Source organism: Sycon ciliatum, chromosome 13, assembly GCF_964019385.1.
Source record: "Sycon ciliatum chromosome 13, ocSycCili1.1, whole genome shotgun sequence".
NCBI classification, from domain to species: Eukaryota; Metazoa; Porifera; class Calcarea; order Leucosolenida; family Sycettidae; genus Sycon; species Sycon ciliatum.
Window position 1 is genome coordinate 4,426,764 of NC_088655.1, and position 23,469 is coordinate 4,450,232.

General features: G+C 46.0%; 1 protein-coding gene across 1 annotated transcript in view; it reads left to right on the forward strand.

Moving 5' to 3' along the window:
* The window catches only part of LOC135829787 (neurogenic locus notch homolog protein 1-like), a 92,572-nt gene that overhangs the window by 13,748 nt on the left and 55,355 nt on the right, over positions 1-23,469 (forward strand). The window contains exons 4-8 of the mRNA XM_065342170.1: positions 4,310-4,612; positions 8,462-8,764; positions 11,003-11,026; positions 14,563-14,844; positions 20,157-20,291. Coding sequence (XP_065198242.1) covers positions 4,310-4,612; positions 8,462-8,764; positions 11,003-11,026; positions 14,563-14,844; positions 20,157-20,291 — 1,047 coding nt within the window. The remainder of the gene's footprint in view (positions 1-4,309; positions 4,613-8,461; positions 8,765-11,002; positions 11,027-14,562; positions 14,845-20,156; positions 20,292-23,469) is intronic.

Below are 23,469 nucleotides of genomic sequence, written 5' to 3' on the forward strand. Positions count from 1 at the left end.
TCTACCTTAGGGACCTTCCCCGGCTTGCGGAGACAGCGGGTTCAAAATTACTGATGTTCGCAGATGACAAGACGGTCTACTCTAGTGATCCGTCGAAGGCGCGTTCCGAAGCCAAGTTGTCATTGGCACTGGAGATACTAAACAACCACCTTGTCTCCCTTGGCATGCACATTAATACCGACAAAACCATCGTCATGCAAATCCATCCCAAACGTGCCACAGGGAGTCAGCAACAACAACAAAGGCAACAACTGTAAATCATATTGTCAAATGTTATGCTAGAGGAAGTGGAAAGCACGAGATGCCTCGTTGTTGACAATAAGCTGTCCTTTGACCGACACATTAACAATGTTGTCTGGAAAGCCTCACGGAAGATCGGTGTACTGCGCCGATCTTCCCGCTGTTGAACCTGTTTTCCCGCCGTAGCTGTTGAACCTGTTTTCCCGCCGTAGCTGTTGAACCTGTTTTCCCGCCGTAGCTGTTGAACCTGTTTTCCCGCCGTAGCTGTTGAACCTGTTTTCCCGCCGTAGCTGTTGAACCTGTTTTCCCGCCGTAGCTGTTGAACCTGTTTTCCCGCCGTAGCTGTTGAACCTGTTTTCCCGCCGTAGCTGTTGAACCTGTTTTCCCGCCGTAGCTGTTGAACCTGTTTTCCCGCCGTAGCTGTTGAACCTGTTTTCCCGCCGTAGCTGTTGAACCTGTTTTCCCGCCGTAGCTGTTGAACCTGTTTTCCCGCCGTAGCTGTTGAACCTGTTTTCCCGCCGTAGCTGTTGAACCTGTTTTCCCGCCGTAGCTGTTGAACCTGTTTTCCCGCCGTAGCTGTTGAACCTGTTTTCCCGCCGTACGTTCGTTGTCGGTGTTGTTCAGCCTGTATACCTTTCGTTTTTATCCGTTAAAAATAGAAACAAGCTAGCCTCACTCCACCGGCGCGCTGTACGAGTTGCTTGTGGCGCATCACCCCAAGCTAATATCACGCAACTTCTTCACCACCTCAATGTTTCCTCTTTCCAATATCGATCAGTATATTTGTTCCTTGTATTCATTTTCCACTGTTACTGTACTAAGCCGGCTGTTTGCTTGCAGTCCATCTTTCCCATCTGTACGTCTACCCGAGCTACTCGCGGCTCAACAACTCATCACATGAGTATCAATCGCTATAGATCTATGTCTGGCTTTCTGTCCATTTCAAGTAAATCGGCTCTTCTTTGGAATTTTACCAGACGACCTGAAGTCCTGCAATACTACCGCAGATCCCTGCTCTTTGCTCTGACCCCTGCTCTCATTGCCCGCCTCTACAAAGGATACGTCCGTCCCTCCATCGAGTAGGCTTCAACTCTGTGGAATAACAAACTGACCGCGGGAAATATTGACACTCTGGAACGATTGCAAGCACGCGTGGCCAGGCAGTATTTACACTGTCGGAAAGTGCCCTTTCCTCATGGCATGGAGAACTTGTTTGAGGCTGCTGAATGGGAAAGTCTTGTGTGGCGGCGGCATATACATTGCCTCAAACTGTTTTACCATTTCACCCGCCAATACCCGGAAACCCTCAATAATTTCAACATAGTTCTATCCAAGAGTGCACGACGTCCCCACTTTTACCTCCTGCCCACTCACACTGGTCCCTGTTTCCGATCCACTCTACTACATTCCATGATCACCACGTGGAACTCCCTGCCTACCGAGATTAGGATATCTGAAACCCGTGGTGTATTTAGCCGGCACGTTAAGTCACATTTCCACAGGTATAGATTCCATCCTCGAGGTTTTCTCACTTCCTGATTATCCCCCCCCCCCCCCTCCTCTTTACCAGTACCCTTTTCGCTTGCTTCTACTCAGACCTCTTTAATAATTAACCTTTTCACATTAATATTTTTTATCTTAATATTTTCTTCCTTTTAAGAATTGCACCCTATTATTGTACTTGGTCCGGCTCATCGCAATTGTCGCTTATCTATCGCCACTAAGAACAGGAGTTTTTTTACCGCTCTGTCAAATTTCCAACAGGCATAGTAAGGAAGCATGATACATGAATACTCTCTGCCACAAGTAAAAAATCATCAATGGAATCAGGTGAAGCGAGTCGAAGAAAGGAAGCAAGATAAGCAAAATGCACGAAATAAATCAGCGAAGAAGCGCGTTCTTGCACTCACACTAGTAATACAGGTCCAGAGTTCATTCAACTCTGCACCTTTCGAGCCGCACCGTTACATGAGCTGACATTTGCTGTTGTCTAGCTGCTGCCGGCGTAGTGCTGGCGTAGACTGGTACCAGTGGTAGAGTATCTCTTGCGTTCTCAGCCTGTCGTATGGCAGCAATGGGAAAGGAACAGTTGTGGCTGTCACTTCTGTGCTTGAAGGAACCGTGGGCAGTGTGACCTGTTATGTGTGTCACCACAGTGTGTTTCAACAAAGCCTTCGAATGAGGCATACAGGCCTCTCCAGACAGCTGTCATACGCTCCGCTGGATACGCTTGCCACAACTCTTGTAATGCGGCTGCTCGGTCCACCAAGACTCAAGAGAAGGAACAACCAGCACGTCGGCCAGGCGCATCGCATCAAAAACACCTTTCCTCTTCAGCATGAAGCTCGTACTTTTCTGCCGTACACGCGTGCCTGTCACGCTCTCCAGGCCAGGATGTCAGTTGCCCCTGCTACAGTTCCGGTCTTCGGGTCGCTGCGCTTGGCTTTTGGCGACAGTGAATGGCCAGATTCCCACTTCCCAAAAAAAGTCAAATACATCGCGATTCAAAGCGCTAGTCGCGATCATTTTTTCTTTGGTGCCTCCTTTGATCTTGCCATCACGACCTCCCAAGCAAAAGTAAGTTAGATATCGTGATTGGACTGGGTTTTACCTGTCAAAAAGTGCGTGAGGATAAGCGACAATTGCGATGAGCCGGACCAAGTACACGCATTGTATACGTATATTTATTCTCGGAGACCCCTTGATTTAGGCTTCGGCCTTTGGGGAATCCCTCAAATAATAATAATAATAAAATTATAAAGATTTCCGCGTCAAATTGGCTATTTGGCTAAGAGACAGCTTAACTCTTAATCATTGTTGTGATTTGCTTTCAAGCAATGTGCATAATCAGTAAATTGTTGTTGTTGTTAATACTCATAAAAAGGACACACTTCCGGCTCATTACGAACATCTTGAAAGTTTTTGTTTTCACAAGTATACTTTCAAGCCTCCTCATCAGGTTAAATGCAGGCAAGGGAAAAGGAACAGGAACAGTGGATTAAGTACAGTAAGGAGGTGGTAAAAACAGCACAAAGAAGAAGATAGCTAAAGACTTTAATAAACAGCGAAAATGCGTGACCTATAGCAATAATGACACAAAGGTGCAAGTGCGAGAAAACTCAATAAGCGTGACATGTAGTGCGACAACAAAAGACAACCACTGGACATAACTAACGAGGTTTTGACGACCTACCTAACAGCCTAGGTGTGAATTTAATTTGCTTCTGCTTGCAAAGGTTGCGTTTCTTTGTTTGGATGTATACGGCTTCCAAAACATTCAGCAATCTAGCACTGCGTACACGCGACACAATCGAAAAACAATCATCTGAATACACATCACGACAATCAGGATGCTCAAACAAATGACTAGCAATGGACGACTCATACTTATCAGAACTAACATCAGAACAATCAGCGTGTGCGGTGGACCCATCCGATATCACAAAGCTAGTCGAGTGGACCCTAGCCGTTGCCTCTGTCAGTGCCTCAGTCGCTGCCGTCGCCGTCGTTGCCGATCTTGTCATTCTTCTAGTTGATGCGGTTCCGGTCACTGCCATGCCAGTAATTGTCTTTTTCTTTTTATGAGTATTATCGCATTTTTGTCTCAGAAAAACTGTTGTTGCTGTTTTGTTGTTGTTGTTTTTGGGGGTTTTCCTGTTCTCGGGGCCTTCTTTTCGGTACTCTTTGTAGTGGTACTTCTGTACCTGTTGAGCTATCCGAATTCAAATAAACACTAAAAAAGGGCGGAATAGTGGCGGTCAATTCTTCAGCCTTGCAAGCTGTTGAATGATGCAATCCCAGCACAAGCTGCTAAGGCTTCTGCTGTAGCATCGCTATCACCGCCTCCGGTGATGGGCGTCAAATGGTGTGTGTGTGTGTGTGTGTGTGTGCGCGCGCGTGTGTACACCTATCGACTCCAAACTTGTCCATTTTGCAGCAAACGTGCATGTATTGCACACTCCATAAGGCCATTGATTGGCCTCGGATACTCTACAGTTTGTGCTGGAAGTATAATTATTTTGTACTCATTCCCAGTTTTATGTGTGTTGGTGTGTAAATGTTCGGCCAGATGAATGGATAGCTTCCAAGGACCATCCAAGACTGGAATATCTATTTCGTCCCAATCACCCTCTCGCCTGGCACGAGGCTAATTCTTTCTGTGCTTCCTTACGTCGCTCAGTGCTTGCACATGCAGCAAGTGCTGATGACTTCAATCTGATCCTTCAATCCCACACCATCAGAAAAGGTTTCCCATACTGGGTCCGAAGGGAGAATGTCTCATGCACCGTGTCTCATGCAGGTGAAGGTCTATCTAGTCAACAAACCTCAACTTGCTTACAACTCTTACCATATCTTTGCGTACGCGTGGTCGGTAAGTAACAGTCATGTTCCATTTAGGAAGCACTATTTCACTGTTTCAATGTGGCAGCGGTGCCTGGCCGCTATGAAGTACACCAACACATAGGTCGGTGAGTTTGGAGTTATGCGGGTGGTGGCTGCGAGTGAGGCAATGTGGCTCAACATAGAGCACAAGAGAGGGAGTGGCCGCGAGACAGTGTGTGGCTCAACATAGAGCACAAGAGAGTGAGTGGCTCAACATGGAGAGCGTATGGTGGCTCAACATGGAGTGTGTGTGTTGGCCCAAAAAAGAGCACAGAGCAGGGGCGTAGCAGCCGTTCCGGCCGGTCCGGCTTTGGCCGGACCACTTTTTCGCCCGACCACGTTTTTTTGAAGGCCCTGCAAGGCTGCATGGCCTACACCAGGGAGTCGTAGGGGGTCGTACGACTTCCTGGCTTGCACCAGGGAGCCCTACGCGTAACACATGCGAGTGTACGTGCATATAGGGCTACCGGTATGGCCTACGACCATGTACACTGTGTGATGCACATCCCCGGACGCTTTTCGCTTGCGCACCTTCGCTGATCCGCTGCTTTTTGTGTTCCACTTTTGCCAAAGAATTCTCGTAGTTGTGTGTCTTTTTCCTCTCTGATTGCTGCTTGTGTGGACACCATGGAGGCTCATCAGCATCGGAACTTTGAGTTTCCAAAGCGAAGTTTCGGGCGAACATCGATCGTTGAGCGTCCGTTTCAACCAGCTTGGTATGTCGATCTGCTTCTGTCAGGCATAGCACTATCACTGCTGTTATTGAAAAACATGCATCAGTTGTATCAAGAGTACATAACCCCCCAGAGTGTGCAACTCCCACATACCCTGTTGTCCCGACAGAATTTCAAGTTGACGTCATTATTTATGACGCAATGCTCCTTGCAGCAGTGATTTACAACATGTACACGGGTGTCAACGCATCACACGTTTTTCTTTGCAATAATTTGTACAGGATCGATCGGCTTCGGTCAACCACAGGTTCCGGATTCGTCTGATAGTCCGTGTACAGTGCGCATTGCATCATCAAAATGACGTCAACTTGAAATTCTGTCGGGACAGCACCCATAGTGGAGTTGCACACTCTGGGGGGTTATGTACTCTTGGTTGTATCCAGAACAAGAAAGAAAAGACGTGCATGTCCATGGTTGGCAGGTGAACTTGTTGGCATTGTCCGTTAGCGAAATCGTCTGATTCAGCGCTTGATCTGAGACCCAGGAAATGACGACTTGAGGCAGCATCACTGCATGGCTTGTGTACAAGCTTGCCGACTAGACAGACACCTCAAAATGAATTCTTTGTCCTGAAATGTGCTACTTCAGACCAGCAGAAGCTGTGGCAAGTCATGAACACCGCCACCGGTAGGCGGGCACCTAGACAAAAACCAAAGGTGTCAGTTGAAAAAGCAAGCCAATTCTTTGGGGACATTGTTCATGATGTAAGCAGTCCATCACAGTTAATGGTTCCCTAGGGACCTCATACGCCAGACACCTTAAATCATTTCCAGTCTGTCACTATTAGTGATGTCTGCAAGCTCTTAGAAAGTGTGAACCTCCATAAAGCGACAGGTAGTGATTCAATCCCAGGCATTGTGCTGCGTGATTGTGCACATGAACTGGTGCCTACATTGACTTTGATCTTCAACAGATCACTAGCCACTGGGTGTGGTCCTGACACCTAGCTCCAACACTTCTCTCAGTACTCCTTGTCAGTTGTATAAGATCTGGTTACGTTGGTGGACAGTTAGTCATAACTCGTAACATTTTGTCCTTCTCCTTTTTCTCCATAACTTAATTGGCTTACCATCCGAGTTGAATCTTACAATAAAAAAAGGTTTATCTAAATTAAAAAGGAGAGGACTAAAAGTTTACAATTTTTCTGTTTTTTTTAATCAGGATAATGATGAGTCAAAATGTGCAACATTTAGCACAGAACTGACTGATGTGATACTGACATTCAGCGACCTGATGCTGAGCTGCATCACGTCTGGAATGCGCATTACAGACGTGATGCAGCTAAGCATCAGGTCGTTGAATGTCAGTATGACATCAGCCAGCTTTGTGTTAATTGTTGCACATATTTACTCACCATTATCCTGCTTATAATCGTTAGTGTTGGACAAAACAGATAACTTGTAAACTTTTGGTCTTCTCTTTTTAAATTTTAATCATTGGCTCTCCATCCGAGTTGATCTGTATTGTGGTAAACACACACCTGGTAAAATGCATGCCTGCTCACACATGCTCTGTAGGCTGCAAAGTTGTTCTGACACAATGCTCTCCTTCTCATCACCACCATCAGTTCGTGCCTGGCGCCTAGTCGATGCAGGGCTGGTGGTACCCGACATAGCAGGCTGGTACATCAGGTACCGCATGGCACATAGCAGATGACGCAGCAACTGCATAGCTCGATTGCGACGCACGTTTTGTCCCGGCTTGACTCACCAGGCAATCTTCTTCTTGGCTGTCTTCACACAGAGCTGTATTCGGGAGAATGACGTTGAAGACACCAATGCAGCTGTACTTATGGTTGCTTATTATGGTGCTAAATACACACCATATTGTCGGGTGTGTGTATTTACCACCATTTGGCCCAACCATATGTACAGCTGCATGGGTGTACAGTCAGACCTCGCTTATCCGGTCCTCTTTTATCCGGATCCCTCGCCATCCGGAAGAAAATCGTTGGTTACCGATTTACAGCTTATGCCATGCATACATACAGTATGTGTGTTCGATTATCCGGTTCCCTCGCCTATCCAGATATTTTTGTGGAAAACGGATGTGTGCGGTTAAGCGAGGTCTGACTGTATTCAACTTCATTCTTCCACTTCATAAGAAAGAATAAAAATGTTTACGGTTCGCTTGAGACGAAGTTAGACTGAGTTTTCGGCATCCGTAGCAACGCCACCACACTGCAAAGATCTAAGGCGTAGATGCACTTGACGTACAAATAGATGGCAAACCCAGACAAACCGCCAGAAAAGTTGGGAAATCAAGTGCATAATGAAAACTCGGATGTTGAGCCAATAATTATTATTAAAAGAGGAAAGGACCTATGTTACTACTAATGACTAACAGTCCACCAAGGTAATGAGATAATATACCGTCAGATAGTGCGACAACAAGGCACACAACTGATAAGGATGTTGAGAGTGAGTCGTCGAATTTCTCAATATCCTTGTGGACTGTTAGTCATAACTAGTAACTTCAAAAGTCTGTCCTTTTCTCTTCAAGTTACAAAATTACCGTAAAATCCCGCCAGAGCGCCCCTACCTCCTCGACGCTTCAGGTGGGGAGGGGCGGATGGGCGAGTCCTACTTGCCGCATTCAGTGCTACATGAAAAAAGTACTCACCCTACGAAAACTGTTCGTGCATCTCGTACACCGACCAAAGGTCAAGAGCCAGGAGTCGTACAGACCCGACAAAACGCAGGGTTTGTGCGATCCCTGGTCAAGAGGGTGGGCACTGTTGCGTACATTTCCAACGGGGTTGAGCACGCGCCTGCAGTACAGTACGGCATCACAGACTGCGACAGAGTCATACGAGGATACAATCAATCACGTCCCTGACAAGAAGTCAGGGAGGGGCGGATGGGAGAGACGGGGCGCTCTGGCGGGATTTTACGGTAAGTAGAGTCAAGCGAAGCACGTTGATTGGCTTTGAGTTTCGTTTTCTACATTCCTGCACAGTCGCACTTGACTGAGCTCTTCGAGGTATGGCTCAAATGTATCCATGACCCAATGAACAGATTTTAGTTGGAAATAAGCTTATGTTTTTTTCACACGACTGTGTATTCACTACTTCGGACTGTGTATTCTGTTGATTTGCTCTGCAGAGCAAATAATTGAGTGTCAACAGTCTAAAGTGCGGGTCTATGCAGGTCAGAGTATGATCGGGGATCACAAGGCTGCCGCGAGAGGCTGCGGGCCAGGCTACACGCTATTCAACACCTTGAAATCCAATGTTCGTCCTTGTGTCTTTGAAGCCTTGGCAAAGGCAACACAATATGCAAATATTACAACATACTGGACCAGAGATCCTTCGAAAGCATTGTATTTTGGCAGAACAGATTATACAGCAGAAAGTGGCATCGGCCTGATTGACCTGGTTGGAAGCAAACACATGATTGCCTGCTTTGGTAAGAATACAGCTCAATAAGGTGTAAGATATTGGGAGGTAAAATACAGGGGAGGGGGGGGGGGGTGTACAGAGATATACTATTGCTAAACCGCTAGCCTGCAAGTGTGAATTTGGTCAGCACCAGCTGAGACATCCCAGAGTGGTTCAGCTTTGATGACAGTTATTACAGCTGCTATCGCCCATGTTCACAATTATTGCATTTGGGCTGTACAGCAATTATTGCATGGAAAAGATGGTGCACATCCACCTGTGAGCCAGTCTGTACACATGAACCTGTAGAAAACTTGGTGTGAGAAGATATGTTGCCTTCAGTTAAAGGGGAAGTAGGTATAGAATACACTGCAGCTGTACTTATGCAGCTTCACTTACGGTTGAATATGGTGGTAAAGACACACCTGGCGCTATGGCGGTAAACACACGCCTGCCCACACACACAAAGCTGCAAAGTTCTGGCACAGAGCTCTCCCTCTCACCACCACCACCACCACCACCACCACCACCACCACCACCACCACCACCACCACCACCACCACCACCACCACCACCACCACCACCACCACCACCACCACCATCAGTTCGCGCCTGGCGCCTAGTCGATGCATGGTTGGCGGTATCCGACATAGCAGGCTGGTACATCAAGTAGCGCATGGCACATAGAAGATGACACAGCAACGACATAGCTCGATTGCGACGTACGTTTCGTCCCCGCTGGACTCATCAGGCAATCTTTTTCTTGGATGTCTGCATACGGAGCTTGACTCGGGAGAATGAAGTTGAAGACACCACCACTAAATTTCCAAAGCCAGATTTAAATCGGGCGAACGTACCTTGTCAGAGTGCTCGAACTGACAAGTCAGTGAGCTCTGCGTAATGCAAATAGCAAAGGCACAACCTCACATGAGAGTGCTCAACTACTACAAGAGCTGTATATATTATATGAAAGAGTTGGTGGACAAGCCGTTGATTATCCACTCTCATTGTAACATCAAAAAAGTATTCTTTCTAGACCAAAGAGTGGTATATTTGATAAAATTTAATAACGATAGAAATATTTACGATACTTCTCCAGACGTTTCGTTGTTCTGAACAACAGCGTCAGTGGATAAAGAATCACTGGCGATGTTGTTCAGAACAACGAAACGTCTGGAGAAGTATCGTAAATATTTCTATCATTATTAAATTTTATCAAATATACCACTCATTGGTCTAGAAAGAATACTTTTTTGATATGTTTTATGACCCACCCAAGTTGGGAGGTGAGCTGCTTTGCTGCTTCGAATTGTAGTTAGACCGCTTTGTCAAATATCGTACTGGTCTTGTCATCGTCCAGTAACAATCGACATTCTTTGTTTCGTTGGGACTATAGCTTTTACTCGTTTTCGTTGCGCTTGCCTTCCCCTCTTTGGTATTTTCATAACCTTGAACCTTCCAAGTTGGAAGGCTGTCGGTTAGCGCTACGGAGATGTGGTGAAGCTAGGTGTCAGGACGTCGAATGTCTCAGTACTCTTGTCAGTTTTGTGCCTAGTTATTGCACTTTCTGACTGTATATAGTATCCAGTTACAGTGATGGAGAGTTACTCTTAACTCGTATCCATATGTCCTTTTCCTTTCCACATTTATATATGGCTCAACATCCGAGTTTCAGATATGTATATATATATATATAGAACAATAGAAGTATTTCTTGCGTCGGCAAAAAGTGCTCAATGTCCTAAGACAGAGCGGGGTTATACACTCAGACACAAAGGATCTCCAAGTTTCTCACTGTTGCTACTCTGAGTTTCGTGCAAAAGCACTCTTCAGGCAACTGAGTGTATATATATATATATATATATACTCAATGATGCAGACAGCCAGACTGTTTCGGCCAATGAGGCCTCATCAGTGCAACTCCGAGCTTAAAATAGAATTGAACTGTCAGCCATGGCTACGAGAACCACATAATATGATATATAAATACAGCTCCTGTGTGGCATCCACTGTATTCATTGTTCCTATTACCTGATGATGGGCAAGTACAGAAACATTGTGAAGTATCGGAGCTGGTTCGGATGTGCAGCGCAATGGGAATGGGTGTGTTCACCCGATTTCCATATTTCAGAGATGAAGCTGCAGGTAGCCTAAGCCATTCTGAAGAGTAATTCTGAAGAAAGAAAATGGAAGGAAACGACATTGCGGATATGAAACATTGATCAAACTGTTCCGTTTCTTTTTTCTTTCTACTTTCTTATGCCAGAAAAAAGACCAGCATATGAGCGAGGTGAGTGTCGCAGTGCCTTGGTGACTGATTTAGTAACAGGGTGTGTGTGTGTGTGTGTGTGTGTGTGTGTGTGTGTGTGTGTGTGTGTGTATGTGTGTGCATGTGTTTGTGCCTGCCTGTGCATTGCGCGAAATCGTGCATCTATGAGCGACATCCACATAAACTGCTGGGACCATGGGTGTGTACTCGAATCTCATTCTGAGCACCTTTTTTTCCTTTTTCCAGCCGTTTTTTGCAAAAAGTCCTCGAGCTCGATTTTTTTGATCGATCGTTCTTCAAGGAAAGACGAGTGGACAATCGGTCAACAGGGCAGAGGACGAATGCGTCTGGTTGGAGTTCTTGCGTGGCACAGGATGACCAGACATACATATAGATACATTGCGATGATCCAATCTGCACAGCGTTTCCTAATACCACACGCACGACGGTAAGTACAATTCATGTGATTTCAAATTGTTTGTGATCTACAACGTCGCGAGCAGGACGGAAATACAGCAACAGCACGACAACCATTATACCAGGCAGTAACCAACAGTCACCTCCATCACATTCCCCAGATCAGAAGGCAAGTGAGGCAGTGAACATGAAGAAATAAAGTATGAAAGAATGAAAAGTGAATAATTCAAAAATCTCAGAAACGTTGAACGTAAAAAACACTGAGAACAAGGAAAGTGACTTACTTCGATGGCAAAAGACAAAGCGAATGTTCCTCGGATGGACCTGGCTCTTTCAGAATCAGCCACACAGGGGAACCCTGTGTTTGATTCCACAAGCGATGGTTACCTGCACCTCACCGACCAGCCTCCATGACGGTGGTAAAGTCACCAAAAATACGAAATTTGAACATATTGTGCATGCATGCAATAGAGAATTTATGCTGAGTACGTCGAGTGGCCATTCCGAAAGTACAAAGCCATTGCGCAAGCTGTGACCCTGAAATCTCGTCCATTGGTAGCGGGGGCAACCCTGCCCTGGAAAGTGTAAGCAATGGCAAGCTACACTCCCCCGTATGCCCTTGACAGTACGATTTGAGGCATGGAGTAGTAATATACCAGTATCTTACTACTCCCTGATACCAAATGCATGGGCGTCGTCATCTTCATCCCGCAGATCGAAAACGTACAGGTGTCGCATGATTTCGCGCAATGGTGTGTGTGCGTGTGTGTGTGTATGTGTGTGCAGGTGTTTGTGCCTGCCTGCCTGTGTGTGTGTGTATGTGTGTGCATGTGTTTGTGCCTGCGTGTGTGTGTGTGTGTGTGTGTGTGTGTGTGTGTGCGCATGTGTGATTGTGCTAACCAATTTTGTTAGTGGCTGCACTAATGCTCAATAGTGTATACGTCTGCTGCCACAAGGTTTGTTGGCGTGAACGTGTATGTTCTAACTCCCTCTCCTGTGTTGGTTGCTTCACGCCTGCAGCATTCAGGTTTTGTATTCGCCGGAATAACCTTTGTAGCGTATTTCCCCGATTACAGGTCGCTGTCGATTATAAATCTCTCCCTCTTGTTCAGGTTTCAGACCTTTATTCTCACGATGGCCTGTGGCCAATAAGAGATAAAAATTATAGTGAGATTAGTACTTCCTCCTTTAACAAAACTTCGGAATGGATTTTTGAGGGACTGGTTTGCGCTAAAATTACTGTGAAATGAGTGGCGATCACTTTCTCGGCCTTCCTTGGCATGCCATGAAAGTGATACGATGCAAGGAAAGCGATCAATCATCTTACACATTTTTCATAATTTTTTGCATGCTTTGTGTTCATACTCCATAAATTCATGCTCCGTGTCTCGTGATTCAATCATTTTTATCCGCTTTCATAATTATAACCTTCTGCATGATTATAATCATTTTATGCCTACATTTTCATTCACTCTTCATCATTTTGTCGGAACTAGGTCTCCGGACCTGGTGAGAAGGCAGAAATGCCTGTTCACTTGGTGAAGTGAAATAAAATAAACAAACAAACAAACAGGCAGGCTGTACGCACTGCACTGTACTGTGTTTGGCGTGCATGTATGTACTAGTACATGCACTGCATTCGAAGTGACGTCACGAATACTCAAATTTGACTTAAAAGAATAATATTGGAATGTGACAAACCCGAACGAATTTTCGAATATTAGAATATTCGTTTCACCACTACTTTCAACTCAAATCGCTGTGCGAAGCATCAGGTTTTTTTTGGTGTTATGGCAATTCTGGTCATGGCAGAGCCAGCAACTTTTGCTCGGAGTAAAACACGTTGTGGTCTCACTGTGGCATGTTTTCTAATCAAAATACCCAGAGAGAAAGTGAAAATTGAGCACGTTCCGGTTTGCGACCTATGTCCTATTTGAAACACCCACCTCTACTTGCATGCGTGCTCGCTCGCGTGTGTACGTGCATGCGTGCATGCTCTTGAGTGCTGTACCCCGACACCACATACTAAGGCTGTGTTTACATGAGAAATTTCCACCCGGGTCGAGTTCAGCCCGGGTTGAATGTCTGTACGATAGACAAAATAGGTGAGCGTTTACATTAAGACAGTTGACCCGGGTCAAATACTGATATGCTGCCAAAAGTCCACTCCTACTGTCCTGTATGGTCACGTGAATCCATTCGCGCGAAATTTGCATGTACAGTGCTGTTCAAATCTGGCGCGAGATACGCACAGAAGTACGTCTGTGCGATTTTCTTGACCTGGGTTGAAATCAACCCGGGGTGAAATTTCAACCCGGGTCAAGCGCAATGCGTCATGTAAACGCGCCATTCATTTTCTGTGCATGGTGGGTTGAACTCTAACCCAGGTCGAACTCAACCCGGGTTGAAACGCCTCATGTAAACACAGCCTTATAGAGAATTTCATTGAGCATGCGCACCAGCCATGGGATTTGTTTGATATTTTCGCGAAAAACGCCTCCCCACCCCTCATCCATTACGTCTGGTTCAGGGGATGGTTTGCGCGAGGGAAACATATCGTAGTCTATATTTATATTTATTACAACATCTCTATAAAATTTAATATTACAAGAAGGTTAGACAGGAAGTACATTTTGGTCCATTCGTATTTTCAGACGCAGTCGAGATATGATTCCCCGATCGAGGTTTACTTTTATTTATTTATTTTATTATTAATTTTTCATTATGTTCACATAACCAGCTCGGAACGAATAAGGAAAGACAATGTCAGGTGCCCAGGTATGGGAGGCGTCTGGATATGGGAGGTGTCTGGATATGGGAAGTGTCTGGATATGGGAGATGTCTGGATATGGGAGGTGTCCAAATCTGGGAGGTGTCTGGATATGGGAGGAGTCCAAATGTAGGAGGTATCTGGATTTGGGAGGTGTTTGGATATGGGAGTTGTCCAGATATGGGAAGTGGCCAGATAAGACAAGTTCTACTTGAAAAGTCAATGTAGTGCACAGGCAAAAGGACAGTGTGGAAGTAATCTAGGGACTTCAACAACCGGGATTCTCTCCGAGCATTGATCTCTTCTTGTAAATGGTTTTTTGATATCTTTATTCTCACAATGGTTGTTCTTCTTGTTGCATTTGCTGTAGAGTGCCTCGGTTATGTAGTGCAGACACATCCTGTACAACTGAACTATACCGTCGCCAGGGTAATGTGCAATTCCGGATCAATTTTCAATCCTATGAATCGTTACCATACTTCTGAATGTGCCATAAAGCATTTGAAATCCCAATCTGTACAGGATGGCATCCACTATTCATACTTCACTAATGATCCTAACAAGGTGTTGCAGGTTGAACAAAACACAACTTGGTATGATTCCATTTTAATCGACAGAAATGTCACTCAACACTACCTACCAGCCTGTTTCGGTAAGAATTTGATGGAGTAACGTTATGTTTGTACGTTTCTGGGAAGAATCTGCTGTACGTCCTCTGAATACTTTGCTTTGGTTAGTGGTAGTCTCACCCTTGTCCCACAATTTGGTCTAAAACCATCTTGAAGCATTTTCTTGACATGACATGATGATGAATGTCTGGGAGACGAAACTTGATCCTGGCATAACTCAGTCTACTATACAATCTCAAATATACTGTTTGTGGGTCTAAAACAAACTTGAAACAGTTTCTCCTAGACATGCTAGACATGATATGGTGACAGGTCCTTTCAGATAAAACTTGATTCTGCACAGCTGAGTCCAGGAGAGGGTGAGCGCGGCCTTTCTCTGGCTTTCGAATCCATTTCCTTGAAAATTAATTTCAAGTACCGTAATCTCGCGCATGTAAACCATGGTCTTAGAATCGAAACGTCACTGTTTTCTGTCCTTTCACGAATTCATCTTGTTGGATTATAAGACAATGGTCTTATAATTACTTGGTCCACGTCAGCAATATTGTCGCTTGTCTTTCGACAATTTGAACTTAGACTTTGGCCATCAACGCGTGCACTTGAAGTGATACAACTTGGTACGATGGAAAGTAAGATATAGAATGACAACTACCTATGAGGAATGTATTGTCCAATGAAGGGTTCATACTTTTTTCGGTCCTCCTCGTCGCTGCTCTCGGCGCTGGTGACAAATATTTTAGCTCGGGATCGACTCTCTTGCTTTTGCAAGCTCATCTCTCTTCCTCTCCGCTGCCTGGCTATTTTCTAAAGAGAAGTCGATCGTGACGGTCGCCTTCTCTCTAAGACTTCGCAAGGGCAGGAGAACAGCCTGTGTGGTTCAAATCAGACGCCGTTCTTTGCCAGATTTTATTTTGAACGACGATGACGACGCGTACAGTACTTGCAAATCTCCACGATGTGCTGGATACTCCAGCGTTGAGCTGGAGGTAGGGGAGCTGCGATCTCAGCTAGACGAGCGATCCCTGAGGTGAGTGATCTCGGCCGTTCAACAAAAATGGAGCTGATTCCGAGTAGCCCATTACTTCCTTGTGGCTTGCGCTGCTCTTGCCTGTACAGTGTAACAAGATAATATATTTTGATGCGGCGTTGTATCAATCAGAATCACCCACCCGTCGCTCTTGAAATCCACTCGAAATCTAGCTAGACCTTTCAGGTACTACCGTACTGGCAATATATATGGTCGCAGTGAGGCCATGAAGCGTTACATTGGCACATGTTTACCGCACGCAGGGCGTTACATGCAAAGCTGCACAGGAGCCGTTACACAGGTTTCTATATTGCCGCAGTCCTTTTTTTTCTATTGCCGCATCACTTATTTGCTATTGCCGCATCATTTTTTTGCTATTGCCGCATCATTTTTTTGCAAACTGCAATGAAAAGATCGCCGCACCCCACCGGACGCGCGTTACGAACGCAACGAAAATTTGTCGCACTAGCCTGGTCGCGCGTTACGCCGCACCCCCCTGCGTTACGCATTACGCGGCAACAGATGAGCCCCAGCCAGCAGAAACCTGAAAATGTGTAATTTTTCAAAAATTATTTTTTCGCTCGAAATTGATTCTACACTATTAATCATTCAAGTTATCAAGTTTTGTGACAATCTGATAAGCGAAAGCATGGGAAATAGAGTTTGAAGTCACACAGGTCAAGATTCGGTACAGTTGGCGCAGCATCCATGCCTAGTGACTCCATGCAAGTTGATCCTACAGTTTCTGATTGTGATGTGGAACAGGTACATGTAAGCAAATAGACTGCAAGTCAGGCTTGCCCTCTTGGTGCTGCAGGCATGAGTAGTTCAGAAGTGTGACGATATTCCGTATACATCACTACCTTCTTTACAACACCAGAGTGCACAACGATGATGGATGGCTGGCCTTCCAAATTGTGTTCAGGGACCTCTGTGCTGGCAGTTTGAGCGTTGTCCCAAAGCTTGCCATACTGATAGATGTACTGACCAATACCACTGACATCCACTCCAATGCACACTTTCACTCAGACCATGATTTCAGCATAATTGTATTTCAATGATATGAGCGAATACTCGCGTTTTGTAGCACGTGAAGATGTTGCCCCAAAGCGTTCAGCCGGTTTGACTTTTTAGGGATCCCCTTTCTCAGCACAGGCAGCAGCCAGTTTGGCGTCGTCTGGCAAGGTAGAGTACTGATAATACTACGCTCTGTTTTGCGCCGTGAGAAGTCCTCCATCAGTGTCTGCAACATCATTGTTGTCGATGTAGAAATACGGATCGATCAGCGGGTCGACATTCAGCTTCTCCTCGCAGTCGCCATTACTCCCGCACTGACTATCGTCGCCACCAGTATCCAGTGTCGATTTTATGAGGGCTCTTCATTGCTATGCATATGAGACTCGCCACTGCTGGACAAACTCAGCGAGATCGCCACCAAAGAAATATTTCCGATCGCGAACTAACTTTCAGCGCCGCTTCGTACAGGGAGTCTCACGCTGACAACTCTGGACCTAAGTCTTTGTCGCGACACCTGTCGCCATCGCTGTGTCTAAACTCAACCTCCGTGTGACGAGCTCTCACCTAGCGCTAAAATCGATTGACCAGAGACATTTGAAGACACTTGAAACTCCTTTGACAACAAAGACACCCACTCGATCGAAAAAGAATCTTCAAAAGCCAGATCACTGCGCGTCCCAAACTTTGACGTCACATTTTGATGATTGATATCAAGTACACAAGTGCTGGTTTTCGCTGGCCGGGGCTCATATATTGCCAGTACGGTAGTAAACTAACTTACTAACCAAAATTGGGATGAAATGGGCTGCCAAGTGAGCATTGGAGACATATAAACAAAGCTTAAAGATAAGCGACAATATCGCTGACGCGGACCAAGTATGCGAGAGACAAACATTGCATTGATATGTACATATGCAAGTGTGCATATTAAAGGGGCACTCCGGGAATATTTTCGGTGGTGTGTTCTCTTCATGGGGCCTTATATGGCCGCCAAGGAATGGGGAATCGCGAAAACTAGACCCAAAAAGTCGATATATGAAGCCAGGGAGGGCCAAGTTTGTCTCCTCTTTTGATGGTTTTGATGACGTCACATGTGATTAGTATTCAAATTCTCTGCATTTGAAGATCTTAGTTGTTTGAATTTTCTGGCGATGAAGAACAATGTTTGGTCGACATTCCCAAGCTTCACAACTACGGACATACTCTAAGGAACCTGAAGGACCTCCTAAGGTGCCCCTGGTAGAAGCGCAGCCTGGTGAGGGCCAGGAGATTGGAGCGGACGACTTCACTGGTCCGAGTACGAGGACGTCAGGCGAAATTACTGGTCAGTCGGCGTCACGCATTTTTCACAAAAATTTGCGTTTCACCTGCTGGGAGAGTATGCGTGTACTCGAGTCTCATCCTGAGCACGTTTTTTTCTTTCTTTTTTCAGCTCCAGTATAGCTGTATTTTTCATTGCAAAGCCCTCCTCGATTGATGTGTTCGTTGTTCAAACGAAGTGGACATTCAATCATGAAGGCAGAGGACATAGGAGCCTGATTGGAGTTTCTCGTGGCATAGGACGGCCACACAGAGACACTTTGGGATTTTCTGAATATAAAATACCGTACGCACGATGCTGAGATCAATTTGTGCGATATCAAATTGTTTGTGATCTACCACATCGAGCAGAACGGGATCCAAACACAAGCTTACCGACGGTTAGGCTGCCGACCTGACTGGACAAATGATCCCTGGCTTCAACAGACGCCAGAAGTCGGACACCATGTCCTTTGCCGCGCCGTCCATCTCCAAAAAGAACTCCATCTTCGTCGTCAAAAGGCTTGAGATACTCAATATTCAACAGAGATTCGCGGTCTCACCCTTTCTCAGATCGAATCATTTTTTGTTGTAGCAGTTGCAGGGCAGATCCCTGCCACTACTTCAACAGAAGATGGCTCCAAAGCATGCCTGGAACAAGCCATATCGAGGTTGCAAGCCACCCCTCTCAGCACTTTTTTCGAAGAAATTCGAAATTTCAGTGGTGGAAGATATACTATGAAGAGAATTTCAAAAAGTATGTTTCGCGGATCGATCGCTCAACCTACGTCATTCAAACTTTGCAGGATGGTTCAGACGTACATGCTAGGCATGGAACCACAGAAGATGATATCATAGCTGACACACAGAGTCACACACACAGCAGATTCGTGTGCACAGATACTGAATTAGTGGACGTCGTCATCTTCTTCCCGCTGATCTCAAATGTACTATGACGTGCTATTTCGCCTGACGTCCCGAAATTCTCTATACGCCGTGAGGCATATGGTCAGAACAGTTTTGTTTAGACAAGCTGACGCGAAGTCGGGGTGATGTGTAACGCATGTCAACGGGCTGCCAATGCTAACAGCTGCAGCGCTCTCTCGACAGCGAAGGTAATCGACTGCCCTCTGCATCACCCCACATTTCTGGCAGGAACACCAATCGTTATTTCCTTGTCGACCAGTGAAGTCGTCCGCTCCAATTTCCTGGCTCTCATCAGGCTGTGCTTCTACCAGGGGCACCTCAGGAGGTCCTTCAGGTTCCTTAGAGTATGGTCGCAGTTGTGAAGCTTGGGAATGTTGACCAAACATCGTTCTTCATTACCAGAAAATTCAAACAACTAAGATCTTCAAATGCAGAGAATTTGAATACTAATCACACACGTGACGTCATCAAAACCATCAAAAGAGGAGAAAACTTGGCCCTCCCTAGCTTCATATATCGACTTTTTGGGTCTAGTTTTCGCGATTCCCCATTCCTTGGGGGCCATATAAGGCCCCCATGAAGAGAACACACCACCGAAAATATTCCCGGAGTGCCCCTTTAATGGTGAATACCAGTACAATGGAAACAAGATGAACCTCGTGTGGTTTTGTGATTTTCTTGTGATTAACATATAAGTAAATGTTCTTATAAGTGAGAGTGCTCTTATATTCGAAAATAAGAACATATCCTTTGAATTCAACTCGGATGGTGAGCCAATTAAATTATCGTAGTACTTTATAAGAATAATAGAGGGCCAAAGAGCTGCTGAAGTACACGTTTTGGATGCGCACTCCAAGAAACTTCCCGCTTGGAAGGTTATAAGTTATAGAAATAACATAAGGAGGAGTGTGCTAGAGTTGCATGCCAGTTAAGTGTTGGTCATTGTCATGCAATGTTATCGCATGGGCTGAATCTTCCTCTTTTATTCTTATAAATTCAAGCACAACGTCGTCGTCGTCGTTGTTGTGGCTGTCATCATTGTCATGGCTGTTCTTGCTGTTCTAGAGGAGTTTGATGAATGTGCTGAAGGTTATCATGATTGTCCAGAAACCAGTCGTTGTATCAATACTGATGGTTCATACCGCTGTGAATGCTCCGATGATACCAGCCTCAATGGAAACTATGCTAACCGCTGTGACGGTGAGTGTCATTTGCTGCTGGTGCATTTGAGTGTTCTGTGGTGTGTGTCACGTTGTTGTTTGTTGTGCTTTTATTTCTAGTCGTTCAACCAAACAGGCAATGGTGCCTTCTCACAAGGAGACGACTTAGAAGAGGAGAAGGCAGAAAGAAAATGGGGATTGGAGAAAAAGCAGGCATGGAAGGGAGATAGAAGGGAGGGGAAATGTAGTATGGATTAAGAAGCACGTTCCAGTACATAAAAGAGAGGACTACTAATAAACACCTCACGGCACAAACAGCAGTGAACAAAGTACTTCTTTCACTTCACGAGGGCAATAAGTGAAGTATGTGGCTGCTCCAAGCGTCGGAGCTCATTCTCCCTGCTGCTGCATGACATTACACTTTACTATCTTGCAACTGCGGCCCAAGTCCCAAGTGAGGTGAGTGAGGGTGTGACGGTAATAATACAACTGAAAATAACGACGTTCTGCAGTGATCAACTTTCAATTCTGCGGAGCTCAGCAAAGTGTGTGTCGTTATTGTGATCGCCATGGTGACGAATGTAACATCCTGTGCCTGTGTGGATTCACAAGAAGCGTGAGTTTCGAAGTTCGAAGAAAATGTAGAACGGTCTCTGCTGGGATGACAAGTACACAAAAGCTAAGTGGTTAGAGCATCGCTGGCCTCAAGGAAAGGTCCCTGGTTTGAGTACTGGTGGTGACTGTCAATTTTTTTCTTCAGACTTTTCCCATCTGCATCTTTCCCTCAAGCAGAGCCGGCGCCACTGGTACGGCCGGTAACCAACTTCACAAAAAGTCGGTCTACGTGGAACGTCCAAAACTGGGGAGAAAAAGTTTTGATGCATGATTTTGTACAGGGAGTCTCCCAGAGTGCAGGATTTGCCCGTCTAAATTCCAAAAAAAATCGGGGGGAGGACCCCCCCCCCCTAAAGATGGCCCTTCGGCCGCACCGCTCCGCGGAACCTGCTTCCGGCCCTGCTCAAACCAATGAATATTCATGACTTGGGGCTTGCGTGCTAGTTTGTGCATGAAGTGTGTAGGTTACAGTGAGGGCTGCATCCCACCCGCCTATGTGGATTAACAGGAGGCGGGAGTTTCGAAGTCTGAAGAGAATATTGAACGATCTCTGCTGGACCACAGCTCATTGGGTAGAGCGTCGCTGGCTACAAGCGAGGGTCCCTGGTTCGAGCCCTGGTGGTGATAGTCAATTTTGTCTTCAGACTTTTCTCATTTGCGTCCCTCTCAAGCCAGTGAATATTAAACAAGTTTAGCTAATCGTGATGCACTTCTCTTTTCAGTCCTTCAAGGGTGACTTGCAAACGGGAAAAGTCTGAAGAAGAAAATGACGGTCACCACCAGGACTCGAACCAGAGGTTCTCGCTTCTGGCCAGCACTTCTATTTTCAAAAATAAGTTGATCTTTTTAAAATATTGAACTACGCTTCACGCAGCTTCATTGCACCTGAATGGTTTGCAGGCAACCTGCCTACACTCAAGAGAGCACTGCATTTCGCACAAATGCATTAGAAGTATCGTTTCAACGTATTGGTCTTCATGACCATCATCAGGAATGAAGTGGACATGAAAAAGAAACAGCAGTTTAAATCAAGGAAGCAAAGCAAATTTGATCTTTTATTGGTGGTATTGAGCATGGCACAGAATGAGTCCCAGAAGAAGTAGAAGTACTGTCAGACCTCGCTTATCCGGTCCTCTTTCATCCGGATCCCTCGTCGTCCGTAAGAAAATCGTTGGTTACCAATTTACAGCATACGTCATGCATACGTACAGTATGTGTGTTCGATGTTCTGGTTCCCTCGCCTATCCGGATATTTTTGTGGAAAACGAATGCATGCGGTTAAGCGACGTCTGACTTGAAGTAGAGTAACCCTCTTGCGCATGTTGTACGTAATGTAATGATTGATACGTACTTTCGATATTGATTTCGCTGGTGTACACGTTGGTGCAGCGCTGGCGCACGCGCTGGTGCACGCACTGATGCACGCGCTGGTGCAGCGAGTTGTTTTGCGTTGTACGTGATGCAGCTTGTTGAGGAGAAGGGTTTTCAATATCTTGTGTTCAGTTCTTCTTGCTTCTGGCCCGGTCGAGGTCGTGCTTTTTTCTTCTGTACACTTCTTGTGCATTTTGGAATTGAAATTAATAATTATAGTCCAACTTATATCCTTGCGCTGGTCTGGTGGTGGATACTTCCACAACAACGTGGTACCGAAACCCGGTTTCGAGTGGACCTTTGGCGCTTTGTGGTTAGGTTCTCGGAGAGTATTAATTTTGTTATTGCACTGCCTGTTTAATGGCGTCGTCTGCTGGACATTCCTTGTTGCGGCCGCATCGTGGAGGAGATGACGACCTGAAGGCGTTCTTGCTGAAAATCCGCGTGGTGTTACGGATACAGAAATGGACGTCGGAGGCTAAAAGAATGGACCATTTTCCTTTATTTTTAGATAAGGACGCGTTCACTGTTTGGAGTGCGCTGCCGGACGTCGAGGCGACCAGTGAGGAGGTTGTCCATGGTGCGCTCTGAGCCGCTTTCTGCATCAAGCCAGCAGATGCGTATAAGAAGTTTGTGGCCAGAACTCTTCGTCGGGGAGAGAGCGTTGACGTCTACTTGGCCGACTTGAGGAGGTTTCTCTGCCAGAGTGGTCATATTGAAGCGCGTGACACTTCGTCAGGGAAGTCGTGTGACCCAGTGCTCCTGGAGCAGTTTCTGCTCGGCATTCCGCAGGCGCTGGCATGTCAGGTGCGCCTCCAGCATGCCTTTTACTGTATGACTGTGGATCAGTGTGCGGATCAAGTTCGCGTGTTGGTTTCTACAACCCAGGTGTCGGCTGCACCAGTACAGGGTGCATGTTCTGCGACATTTGCAGCGAGGTCGTCTATTAGCAGCGGACCTAGCAAGCGGTCTGTGTTGTGCTACCGGCGTAGTAAAGTCGGTCATATTCAGCGGAATTGCCCGCAGCTACCTAAGTCACCAGCATCCGGCGAACCTGTTTGCTATGGTTGCAAGGAGCGAGGCCACGTCCGCAGTGCGTACCCCCAGCGGAAGAGGTGTGTTGGAGCAGCTGCGAGTGAGGATGTCGGCCATCTCTGCGTCGCGTCAGAGATTGATGGGCCTGCAGCAGCTTTGCCGCGGATCTTCTTGCCTGTGAAGCGTTGTGATGCTGT